The 13,517-nt window shown below is 42.5% G+C and overlaps 1 protein-coding gene across 4 annotated transcripts in view; it reads right to left on the reverse strand.

The window, feature by feature from the left end:
• Nucleotides 1-13,517, reverse strand: part of PDS5B (PDS5 cohesin associated factor B) — a 169,131-nt gene that overhangs the window by 61,625 nt on the left and 93,989 nt on the right. For all 4 annotated transcript variants that reach the window (XM_019498287.2, XM_019498288.2, XM_019498286.2 and 1 more), the window contains exons 15-17: nucleotides 7,237-7,285; nucleotides 4,742-4,881; nucleotides 4,546-4,661 (exon numbers count right to left, since the gene is read on the reverse strand). In XM_019498287.2, the coding sequence (XP_019353832.1) occupies nucleotides 4,546-4,661; nucleotides 4,742-4,881; nucleotides 7,237-7,285 (305 nt within the window). The remainder of the gene's footprint in view (nucleotides 1-4,545; nucleotides 4,662-4,741; nucleotides 4,882-7,236; nucleotides 7,286-13,517) is intronic.

The following is a 13,517-nucleotide window of genomic DNA, read 5'->3' on the forward strand; positions in this document are numbered from 1 at the left end:
CCACTGGCTTGTTAGTCAACCACTGCTATAGAGAGAGGTAACAATGGCTGGATTCTTCTCTTTGCCAGTACAATAAAAAAAGCAATGGCAGAGACTCATGCACTTACCCTACACAAGATACAAAGAGAAACTAAAGTCCAAAGTGAGAGGAAGAGATCACCCTCTACTGACAATGCCAATGCACTAGCACTTGGCATGCTAGGAGAACAAAGCCAGCTTAGTACCAGGTTGCCTCAGAAAGTCACTCATAGGGGTGAAAAAAAGCAAACCCACAGGGAAGCTCCAAAAGGAGCTAACAAGAGCTGGGGCAAGCCATTGAGGAGTGATGGGGCAAACTGACTGTCACTAGGAGAGTTGCATCACTGGAGAAACAGATTATAACCAATGCCCAGTACCAGCAGCTTAGCACCCCATGTCAACAGTGGTTCAGATGACACAGCAACCAACTGGACAGATCCACTGCATTCTCCAGGGTGCTGGTATAAACTATACCTGGAACCTTAAGCACATGGGAGTCACACAGCTTGCCCAGACTCTGCTGTGTCCTCGTACAACAAGTATCCACCATTTGCAAAGCAAAATAATTCAGCATGCTGCTGAGCTCCTGGTTGAGGACCTACTGTTGAGTGGGATCTGAAGCACAAAGGGCAGATTAAGCTACTGGTGCTCAGTGAGGCTAACATGGAAATACGGTGACAGGTCAAGTCGAGTACTGGACCAGGGACTTAGTTCCTGGATCTTGCTCTGGATCCTGAATTTAAGGGACTAACAGACATATCTATTAGGGGTGTGGGATTGGTTCAGAGCAGTGGTTCTCAAATTTTTTTTTGTACCAGGACCCATTTGTAAACATCAATGGCCAGTCCTGACCCAGTAAGTAGTTTAAGTAGAAAACAGTCCCCTGGCCCTGCTGGTGCCCCTTACATCCAACTCGCTATTCCCCACCCCCCTGTGTGGGGCAGGGGACGGGAACGACAGGACGGGCATGTGTGGGACATGGGGGGGCCCCCCCGCAAGCAGCCCCTTGCAGGCTGGAACTCTGTCAGCCTAAAAAGGAAAACCCAAGGTTTCCTACGTTTTTCTCCTTTAAAGAAGAACCCATTTTTAAAGTTTGTTCACGACCCTTTCATATATTCTTACACCCCACTTTTGGGTCATAACCGATGAGTTGAGTAACACTGCTCTAGAGCAGGGGCGAGCAAAGTCCAGCCCACAGGCCAGATCAGGCCCACAGCAGACTATTTCCCAGCAGCCCCTCCCCACATCACTCCAGCTGGTTTCCACAGAGATCCCAGGAGTGGTGGGGCTGTGAAGGCCCCACACTCCCTGGGTCTCCATAGAGACCAGCCAGAGCAGTGCTGGCAGGGCACAGAGCTGGGTAGGGAGCTGCTCTGGGGCAGGGGCTTGGATTTTGTGGCTTTAACAGCATGGGCAGGAGCCAGGACAGAGCTGTGATCTGCTGCCCACATGCTGTGGGCAGGGGTGTGCAGGCAACAGACTGTGGTGCTACCCCAGTCCCTGCCTGCACTGTCACTGCCTCAAAATCCCAGCCCCACCACATGCCCTGCCAGCACTGCTCAGGCCAGTCTCCACAGAGACCCTGCACTGTCATGGCCCTGCCACTCCTGAAGTCTCCATGGAAACTGGCTCAACTGACACAGGCAGGGGCTGCTGAGACACAGAGTCCAGCTGACAGCCTGATCTACCATTGTGCCCACTCCAATCTAAAGAGTATAGATTCATAGATGTTAAGGTCGGAAGGGACCTCAATAGATCATCGAGTCCAACCCCCTGCATAAGCAGGAAAGAGTGCTGGGTCTAGATGACCCCAGCTAGATACTCATCTAACCTCCTCTTGAAGACCCCCAGGGTAGGGGAGAGCACCACCTCCCTTGGGAGCCCGTTCCAGACCTTGGCCACTCGAACTGTGAAGAAGTTCTTCCTAATGTCCAATCTAAATCTGCTCTCTGCTAGCTTGTGGCCATTGTTTCTTGTAACCCCTGGGGGCGCCTTGGTGAATAAATACTCACCAATTCCCTTCTGTGCCCCCGTGATGAACTTAAAGGCAGCCACAAGGTCGCCTCTCAACCTTTTCTTGCGGAGGCTGAAAAGGTCCAGTTTCTCTAGTCTCTCCTCGTAGGGCTTGGTCTGCAGGCCCTTGACCATACGAGTTGCCCTTCTCTGGACCCTCTCCAGGTTATCCGCATCCTTCTTGAAGTGTGGCGCCCAGAATTGCACGCAGTACTCCAACTGCGGTCTGACCAGCACCCGATAGAGGGGAAGTATCACCTCCTTGGATCTATTCGTCATGCATCTGCTGATGCACGATAAAGTGCCATTGGCTTTTCTGATGGCTTCATCACACTGCCGGCTCATGTTCATCTTGGAGTCCACTAGGACTCCAAGATCCCTTTCCACCTCTGTGCCACCCAGCAGGTCATTCCCTAGGCTGTAGGTGTGCTGGACATTTTTCCTCCCTAGGTGCAGCACTTTGCATTACTCCTTGTTGAACTGCATCCTGTTGTTTTCTGCCCACTTGTCCAACCTGTCCAGGTCTGCCTGCAGCTGTTCCCTGCCCTCTGGCGTGTCCACTTCTCCCCATAGCTTTGTGTCATCTGCAAACTTGGACAGAGTACATTTGACTCCCTCGTCCAAGTCACTCATGAAGACATTAAAGAGTATCAGTCCAAGGACCGAGCCCTGTGGGACCCCACTGCCCACACCCTTCCAGGTCAAGACCGACCCATCCACCACGACTCTTTGGGTGCAACCCTCTAGCCAATTCGCCACCCACCAGACTGTGTAGTCATCCACATCACAGCCTCTTAACTTGTTCACCAGCATGGGGTGGGATACCGTATCGAAGGCCTTCCTGAAGTCTAAGTATACGACATCCACCCCTCCTCCTGTGTCCAGGCGTTTCGTAACCTGGTCATAGAAGGAGACTAGATTGGTCAGGCACGATCTGCCTGCCACAAACCCGTGCTGGTTTCCCCTCAGCATAATTTGCCCTGCCGGGCTCTCACAAATGTGAGCCTTGATAATTTTTTCAAAGACTTTACCAAGGATGGAGGTGAGACTGACTGGCCTATAGTTGCCCCGGTCCTCCTTCCTCCCCTTCTTGAAAATGGGGACCACGTTAGCCCTTTTCCAGTCCTCTGGGACTTGGCCCGTGCGCCACGAGCATTCGAATATTCCTGCCAGTGGCTCTGCAAGGATGTCGGCCAGTGCCTTCAGCACCCTCGGATGGAGCTCATCCGGGCCTGCCGACTTAAAGGCATCCAGTTCTTCCAAATGACTCTGCACCACCTCAGGATCTACGTATGGAAGTCTGGCGCCTTGCTGCTGCCTCTCTACAACCCCAGTGAGAGACTTGTCGTGCCCCTCACTTAGGAACCCTGAGGCAAAGAACTCGTTGAGGAGTTCAGCCTTGTCCCCCCTGTCTGTCACCAATTGTTTCTGCCCATTTAGCAGAGGTCCTATTCCTCCCTGGGCCTTCCTTTTACTCCCAATATATCTAAAAAACAATTTCTTGTTGTCTTTTACTTGGGTTGCCATCCTCAGCTCCATGGTAGCTTTGGCCCGCCTAACTGCCTCCCTACAAGCACGAGCAGAGGAGGTATATTCATCTTTAGTGATCTCACCCTGTTTCCACTTTTTATGTGCTCCCCTTTTGGCCCTTAGGCTGCCCTGGATTTCTCTGGTCTAAACAACTCAGTATAACAACTGCCATGGCTGCCTCCAGGAGGAACTCCTCTTCTACTGGCAGGGTAAGAGCAGAACCACTCCCTTTACTCCAAAAAGGGTTTGGGAAAGGAAAGAAAAGTGGTTAAAATTAAATAAGGCAGGAGTTGGCAACATTTTGGGGCAGAGTGCCAAAAACAGCCACAACCTCAACCTGTAAGATATTGGTGTGCCAGGGCAGAAAAGAGGAGTCATGAGGGGCCTGATCCCTGTTGTGACAGTGCAGCCCCAGCCCATTCCTGAAGGCACAAGTGCCAAGCAGAATGTCTTTGCATGCAACACACTGGCACATACCAGGGATTGCCAACTCCTGCAGTAAAGTAAGACGTAGAGTAAGAATACGTGGGTACACATGTACTTGAAGGAGAACTTGGAGGTGCAACAACGGTTTTAAATGGGTGGTTGTGGGTGTGTAAAAATAAAAATCAGGTAGCCTAGGCTGACTTTTCCCACTGCTTTCAAGTATGTCAAATGTCAAATCTTTTAATGACCATGACCACATTAATCTTTTAATGTGCCATGTCCTGTCCTCCCCTGCCTACCCCAGTTTCGTGTCAAGAAAAAAGATTATGCAGTATATTCTTAAGTTAAATACATCTGTGGGTCAAGTACTTTCTAAAGTGAATGAAATACAAAAACATGAACAGTAAAAAATATGGAAAAATCCAATCCTCCCCCGTCCACTGGTAAGTTTAGCACCTGAAACGTTTTAAAAGGACACAATCAGAATAAGCAAGATGCTAAAAGTACAACTCAAACGATGAAACAGTTTATCTGCAACACAATAAAAAAAATATTTACCTGATGGATTCAGTATCAATGTGCACGGGAGCTATCCTCTCTAGAAGAAATTTTATCATTTCCAAGAAAGGATTTGTAGGTTGTTTGGGGTTGCCCAACTTCTTTGTAATTTCTCGCTGCAACAGCATTTGAAATAGATTATTAAACAATTCAGTTACTAAGATAGCTTGTCAAGTACTTTAAGAACTATCCTTACCACACATCCTTCAGCTTGCTTGCAAGAACATGTTGGGCTAACAAGCATTTCTAACTGACTTCTTATTTTTTCATCATCTTCCAAAACTTGTGTGAACTTCTTCATGAAATCCTGAGCCTTGCCAGGATCTGGCAGATTCCCTTTAAGTATGTAAAACAAATTAATAGAATAAAAATTCCCCAAAATTACAGCAACTTAGATTTTAAATTTGCATAATGCACTAACACAAATTTTACTTGCTCAGTAAAAGCACTGAAAAAAAACATGTAAATAGATAAAGCATACATATGAATGTAGATAACATGTCCATTTCTAGGCACTTTTTCCTGTATATTCAGGTTCCCTTGCTATTCATTTGTTAATACCATCTTTGCATCCCTCATAGGACAAAGGTTCTTTTTCAACTTTCTCTCTCTACTATTTCTTAAGACTTCCCTATTCTGCTGATAAAACTAAAAGCTAATGTAGAAGTTTTATTGACAAATATGTAACCAAGAGTATTTCTGGTTAAATAAGTAGATTACTAACAAGAAAGCAAACAATGTAAATACCAAATTGAGCATAGCTGATATACAAATAATTTACAAAGTAAAATGAAACCTCATCATACTACTTTAACAAAATCATGTATCTACTAGAAATGCACATCAAGCTGTAATCAATACCCTTCTTTAAACAGTAAATGAAAGATTACTGGATAAAAAAATAAATACCAATCTTTTAGCAATGACAACATTTAATATGCTACTGGAGAATTAATTTGGTACATTAAGAAATGAATAAGGAACTGTAGAAAAATATTGCAATGCTATCTGAGAAGTTAATAAAATCCAACTCTACTCAACAGTTTGTAGGAAAACTATATCCTTACTTTGAAAACTCTGTAGTCTAGAACTGAAGGAAACAAAAAGTCATAAACTAACTGGGTCTTCTGCTATATTAAAAGTCAACGATTCAGGATAAAAGCTTCATCTCCTATTCTTCCTCTATTGAAACAAAATAATCTGCCATTTTCTTCTCCAACCTTAAAGTCTGATACGCAATCACCAGCTTCTCAGAAGCAGAGATGTTCAGTCTATTTCTGGTTTTTGAATGGAGGAGTCCCCAAACTGACCAATTTTCTTCTGCAACAGATAGGACCCAAAAGACAAACTGAACAATAAAGGGAGGTTGGCAGTTCCAAAAGGACATAGGCAGGGGAGGCTCAAAACAAACAAGGTGGTGAAAACTAAGAACAGAAGTAAGCGTCTATACACAAGGAGCTTTTTAGCTACCTCAAAATGAAGAGAGAAACATACAGGCAATGACAGGAAGGCATGTCACTAAGACCCTTACCAGACCTTAATATACTCGTGCTATTGGAATCTGTGGAATTTTATGCCTGATCCAAAAAAATGCACAACTATCACACACATAAATGTCCTCAGAACCTAACTGTGAGACTGACAGCAGGCAGAGAGCCTGAGGCTGCCCCCTGCCCAAAGCCCATGATTCACGGATGGCTGGGATCAGGCATGGGGCAGCCCTGGGGTCCAAAACACAGCTTGCCCAATCCCTGAAATCATGCACAGGGCAGGGGCATGCTAGACCTGAAGGCTACCCCCTGCACCAACATGTTTCCTGCTTTGATCTTCAGTGCAAAACAGAAAATGTGTCAGAGTATAGAAAGGGAAGTCCATCCACTTCTTGTGCTCTGGCACTTAAATGGCTAGCTCTGCAGCCTCACATGTGGGCAGCAAGGCAAGGCAAGAAATATGCTGAGCATATGGGGAGCATACTGGAACCCCATGCCCCAGTACTTTTAAATGCCTTGCTCTGCTGCCCCGCTTGTTCACCATTTTATGGCACCATAAATTGCTTGAACGTGTGGTATGTTCCAATTTATCACACAATTAACTTATTAATCATGCATTAAAAGGTAATGTCTGCCAAGGGCCTCGATAATTATACCAAGGAATACCTCCTTCAGCTCCATGTGGCCCAATGCAGGGAAGGGACATAAGGCTGACAGAGCTCAAGAGACGGGAGGTACCTGTCACTAAATAAAGAGGGACTACACTATGGCCCACACTCTTAATACAGGAGAGATGTGTACGGATGTCTCCCGATTGCTACAGACATGGGGACACAGGGCACTGGCTCCTGCTGTTACTAGGAGATGGCAATCAAAAGGTAGGCTAATGTTTATGAGAAAGCATTCCTGACTTGGCCTGTTTGTCAGTATTTAGATGTGGTCAACTGACATTATTTGGCCAGTCAACCGACCAGCTCGCCAATCCTAGAAGTATCTAGGTCTGCAGTCTGAGACAGCACTATTCAAAGGAAGTAACAGTGAGTTGCTGCTTTGATGACCCTTAACTTTAAGGGCTATAAAATATCAATATGTAAGTTATAATGCAATAGTTTAGAGCCTAATGTAACAAACATTTTTTTAAACAGAAAAACAAAAATACTTAGAACTGAAGTAGTAGCATAAAATACTTAAGCCAACTTACTTGTAATGACCATCACTTTTGAGAATATAGCTTTACTGCTGGCATCTGTCTGCACGTCACAAAAATAAAAAAAATATGCTTAGAAGTGAAGATTTGATACTATATGCTTTCAATTAGAGACAGTGCAAGCTCAGTTGTCATAACACCGTATCATAAGTTGGGAATTAGAGCAGTGTACTGTATGTAAAAAGTAATGCAACATCAATTTAAAACCCATATTTAAAGTCAACTTAAATTCTGACATCAACAGCAACATACCTGCCTAGTATATATGCATATCTTTAGATAGAAATTTTAATACCTTAACTAATAACCAAAATGTTTTATAAGCAATGAAACTGAATTATTTCCATATGAAAGGTTGGGGGGAGGGGAGAGTATACAACTTTTTGTATTTAAGTATGACCCTAACATTTCATTTAGCGTTTTTTGTATTTGATCTTCCTGTACAGGTTAGCATATAACAGGTTCCAGCCAAGTTCACACTTCACTAATGAATGCATAAGTTCATGCCTTAGTTGTCACTGCTTGTTCAGCTGAAAGTTAGTTTGAAGGATCTGGGAAAGTGGAAGCCTGTTTTCAAGTCTTCCACTTGGACCCACTAACCAAAGAGCAACCACAGTAAGACTGAAACTTCAAGCATTCTGGAGACCTGTGCTACCAATCTTTCCATCAAACTTTTACAACCTCCTACTAAAAACTGTCCCAGTACCTGCTCATAAGCCTACCAGATAAGACAGGTAAAAATGCACATGTAGTATCAGAAAAAGATTAAGATTACTGTTTACTGCTGACTCAAAAGAGTAAATTTCAGAATCCAGTAGCTCACACCAGAAATTAGGCCTCCTTTGCTAGGCATGGGAATTCAGTAAAGAAAAAAAAAAAAGAATGTCTCAAATTCATTCACGTATAAAGCCACCAGTTTATGGCTATTAGAAGTCCTCTATAAGGTTTTCCCCCTTGGCCCCACCACCACAGACTGTTTCTGGAGTTACCAAAAAAAAAAAAGTAAAAGCAACATGCCAATGGACTTCTCCCTCCAGATGTCACTCCTGTAGGTAGAAAAAGGAGCATTTTTCCCTCTGTGTTATAATCGGGGAGGCTCTACAGTTTGGGAATTTCCCCTAAACACTTACTTGAGACATTTTAAACACAAGAAAAGTAACCACAAAAACACTAAGGAACACCTCCATCTGCAAGAGGGAATAATGCTTATCTTGGAAAATGCTGAGATCTATGAATGAAAATAAGTAATTTCAGGACATAATTTAACTATCAAAAAGATGGTCTGGGGTTGCTGCAGATTCTCAAGAGGACTACAAAAATCTGGATTTACAAATAGGAAAAATGTATTTCTATACATTCTCAAAAATAACAAATCCACTGGCTCCTTAATCAAACAAGGATTACTCTCTCCTGCAAAGTGACTACTTCTAGCACTACTATGTCACTCTGCTGAGCCTTATTTATAAAACCTGGAAAAGATATGCAAGAAGACTCAAAACACTGTCTTATAAATCTCTTCACTGACAATCCGACTAAACTTCAAGTGTGAAAGTCATGACTAGTTATGAGCTTTAATGAATCTAGGAAGATGTTTTGCTTTGGAGATAAACAGCACAGTTACCATTAAGCTGAACATTTTTTTCCTGTTAAGGAAGTAATTGTTCCTTGGATAAAAGTAACAGCCACAGTAAACAAGCCAAAAAAAATAAATAAAAATTCACTGTGGACACCTCAGAAAAACAGTTTAAAATAGCTAAAAAATAAGGCTTACCCTAAGAAAAAATGGTGCAAATGAGATATTTAAACAAGTGAAACAAACATCTGAGCTTTATTCTTAAAAGGTTCTCACCAAGAAACATAAGACTAAAAAGGGCAAGACAGAGCTCAGGGTCTGCTTATGTGAAATCTAAAACCTATTAATGGGGAGACAGGATGACTGGGAGCAAGAGAAATCATGCTCAAATTTCATTATTAGAGGAAATTTCTTATAATTAAAACAAGAGGTTCCCTTCAAGTCATACAAGCTCTGGAGCCAAAAGAATGTCTATTCACTATGATTATTTTGAAACTGTCCATGTAAACTGGTGTAATTTTAAAAGGGAATGCCTTTCAGCCTCTAATTAGTCAGAGAAAGTTTCTTAATTTAGCAATTGACTTGGCTGGACGCTATGGGAAGGGGGCAGAAGAATCTTAAATTCTTCTATTTGCCTACCAATATGCCCGGACCCATGCTGGCATTGTAAGAGGTTGTTTGTTTTTTTTTAACTTCTTTTAACATACATTAAACCAGAAGAAATCTCAAGATGAAGGTTCCAAAGCTGAGAATGGCCCAAACCATTTAGGGCCTTAGTTGACAAAACCAGCACCCTGAAATGTGCCCAAAAACCTGTAAAGACTGGAACACTAGACTTGTGCTCCTGGCAACCCACCCTTGTCAGAAGGCAGGCTATCATCATTTGCATCATCTGCAGCTTCCAAACACTTCAAGGGCAGTCCTACTTAGAGCACATTACAGTAGTCTAGCCTGAAAGATACAAAGGCCTGGATGATGGTGGCAAGATCTGAATCTGAAAGAAGCAGATGCAGCCTTGTCTCCAGATAGAGCTGGTGAAAGGCATTCCTAGCCACTGCTGCCACCTGAAGATCCAAGTGTAGCGGAAGATCCAGGAACATTCCTATACTGCAAACCTCAGTAACAAGGAGAACTGAAACCTGACCAGAGATGCATGTTACAACCTAAGTCGGTGGTTAGTCTACCAACATCAGCATTTGCTTTATTTCTATTTGAATCTCTCCAGAGCTGCAATTTCCTTAAATCTTCCATCCTACTGGAGCAGAGATATTTGCTCAAACCAAAAATGTGGACATCTGGTTGCTGTTCTTCTTCCAAATCAGGCAGGTTGATAGGTCTGTTACTTGAGCCAGTATACAATTACCACTTGAAAGCTCTCTTCACACCTATCCTAAGATATGGAATCACCCAACTTGTAGGTTTCCTCACAAAATGAGATCAAGGCACTACTTTCTTTCTAGGAAATTTATTATGGCATTCACACTAAATGATCATGGAATCATACAAGAGAAGCTGAAGAACTAGAGAAACAGTTAATTATGCTTCGGGCCTTCGAAGCAGCATGGTGCCTCTTAAAGCCCAATGCTTCTCACTTGGAGCAGAAAAAGGAAATTCCAGATTTTACATGAACAGGGAATCTTTAATGGACCTATAACAATGTTTCTCAACCTTCTGAGGCTGACAGCACCCTCCATAACTCCTGTGAATTGAGTGGTTCCCCAGTTCAATACCTAGTTTATCTACTGCAGTACTTAACTCCAGGGGGAGGGGAGATGAGGAGGAGGAATAAACCTTTTGCTTCCCACAGAGCAGTGGGGCAGGGACAATTATGAGCTTACCTCCTTGCACTGGATCCAAGCACTTTTGACCCTGTGCTTAGCATATTATATGGAGAAGTGGGTAGGAACAAACACTTCAGTATACACGCGGGGGTCGGCAGGGACAAGTGTGAGCTTACTCAGAGATGAGCCTGCCCTTACCTCCTTGCATAGAGGTCAGGCGGGGAAAAATGAGTGCTTATCGTCTTGCATGCTACAGCACCCTCAAAAGTTCATGACATTCCCTATTGAGAACTACTGATCTAAAGCAACTGTGCCTCATTAATTCAGAGAACAAGATCAGATGTGGCACTTACATTGCCACAAAGTATAGAAAAGTAACTCAGAATTCTGCTTATCATAGGCTTCCAAAATCCACTTCCTTGAAGATTTGTGTTTGTTTTGTTGTTTTAATATCTTCAGAAAAATACTCCTCTCTCGGGGATAGGCAACCCCCACCACGAGAGCCAGAGTATGGTACACAAAGGCATTTTACTTGGCACGTGTGCCTCTGGGTGGACAGCAGGGAAGGGTCCAAGTCTACACTAACATGACAAGGACTGGGACACCTCATGGCTCCCACACCATCCACCCCAGCACAACAACATCTTTTGAGTCAAGGTTGCAGGTGTTTCTGGCACTCAGCCTAAAAATGTTGCCTACCCCTTCCTTGTCCTTACTGTCTGGACTCTTCCAAAGGTTTAAATACAGGCTTTGGATAGAAGAACAGGCATTAATAGTTAAGTGAAATGTGTTAAGGCAAGAAATAGCCACATTTCTTGCTTCTAGCTTGTCTGCCAGCTCAAAATGGAGGAAAAAGGAATATCCATACATGCAGAACTACCAAGGCAGTAGGTTTAAAAGACAGGAAAACCCTTTATCCTTGCCTCCTGCCTGAAAGGGAATGTGTTAAGGTCATACTAATAGAAACACTGGAGTCTGCATATTTTTATTAGTAATAGAGATACAGCAAGAAAACTTTCTGTATAGTCTTCTGTCAAAGGTTCAACTGTTTGACTTGAGAAGGGGAACCAAGGTCCAGGAGAATCCTAATATGGTGAAAGCAAAAGGAAACAGCAGGCCCTGAACTGTGTTACTGTTATAGATGGACATGGTAACAGCTGTAATGGAAGCATGCTCATCTCAGGGGAATTGGCATCTATTCTTACAATGAAGATACTAAAAGCTTCATTAAATACAGCCACAAAAAGAAGATCTCTCTGAAGAGAGAAAAAATTTGCTTCGAATACGTCAAAAGGTTGCGTGATTAGTCCTACCAGTCTAAAAGCAACACCTCTGAGAAATAAACCCACAATTAAATAAGCATTGTGTGTGTAACATTTCAAATTCTGGCCCAAATATTCTACTGATTCAGGCCTCTGGCAAATATTAATCACATCTTGATTAGTAACCTAGCCATGTGTTCATGTAATTAATGGCACAGTAAAACAAGGAATATGCCACCTTAAACTGAATATGGGGCAGGGTCCTGGGAACAGCCTCAGTGTGGTCCCAGAGCTGAGACTGACAAGCAGCTGATAATTGGTCTCACCTCCAAAACTGCATCAATTCACTGGGCACCTGGTTTTCTACTTGCCAGTACAGAGGGAGCCCGCAATCACATAGTAATGGTGCAACTGAGATCTGATTCAAAAATCGCACATCCCATCATGCATGTGTGAAATGGCAGAAGGCACAATTATTGGGATCAAGGATAGATCCATCATACCATGAAATGAGCATGTTCCAGGGGTCTCAGTGACTCAAATCTCCCTTAAGTTGTCTAGAAGTGAAACAGATGTACCTAATTGGTTTAATTTTCCCAACTGCTTTTAAAGGGAGTTTTTGGATTTTTTTTTGGTATACTGCATCATACGTCTCAGTGCACTCTAATCCTTCACTGCAATACTACACTTGATTTTAAATGCAGCAAAATAAGAACAATGATTATGACTGCAATCCTAATTTGGTTCCTATTCACAAACAACAGTACAGTAATAGATAAGAAACATTTATTGAACTGTAAGGTTCAATCATTTGCAAGAGCATGAAACAGTCCACATAGGGGATATACTGATACTTGTAGAAGTACATGAGTTATGGGAAAAGGCAGCAATTAATTTCAGCTCTTTACATAAATAGCTTGTCCCTGGAATGAATGACAATTAAAACTCAACATGAGTTTTAGTTCCCAGTACTTACAAAGTACTTAAGTGGGACAATGACCTTGTACATCTTTAAGATCCCAGGATAAAAACATTTACCCAACAAGAAATCCTACATGTGTATTTACCCAAACATATGCACATATAAAACTCTGTACCTGGTGTCAAAAGACAAAAGAGAGGTTGTGGAATCTCTATCCTTGGAGGTTTTTAAGACCTGGCTAAATATAGCCTTGACTGGGATGATACAGTTGGGAAGGTCCTGCTTTGAGCAGGGGGTTGGACTAGATGACCTCCTGAAGTCCTTTCCAACCCTAATTTTCTATGATTCTGTGATTAAATAGATGGCAAGGTTTTGTTCATACTTAAAGATTTTCTTCTATTATTTGAAAACCACATTTTGCAGAATAGTTCTAATTTTGGAGAATCAAAGTGAAATGGATAAAAACCTTTTGGTTCAACTGCTAAATTGAATGAACTGCAAAAAGAACATAAATATTAGAAGCTTAATTTATTTTATTATTACATTATTTAAGTAGTGATTATTAATAGTTAGGAAAATACTTTATTCTGTCACTGTTGCTTTTATATTTTTCTAAATTAATAATGCCAGGCATTCACATTTGCAACTGAATGAACATTTGCAATAATAATGGGAAAAAATAAACCTATAAAGAGAGGAGTATATTATATACAAATATTGTATACATTTTGTCATAA

The sequence above is a fragment of the Alligator mississippiensis genome, chromosome 1 (genome assembly GCF_030867095.1).
Source record: "Alligator mississippiensis isolate rAllMis1 chromosome 1, rAllMis1, whole genome shotgun sequence".
In the NCBI taxonomy this organism is placed as follows: Eukaryota; Metazoa; Chordata; order Crocodylia; family Alligatoridae; genus Alligator; species Alligator mississippiensis.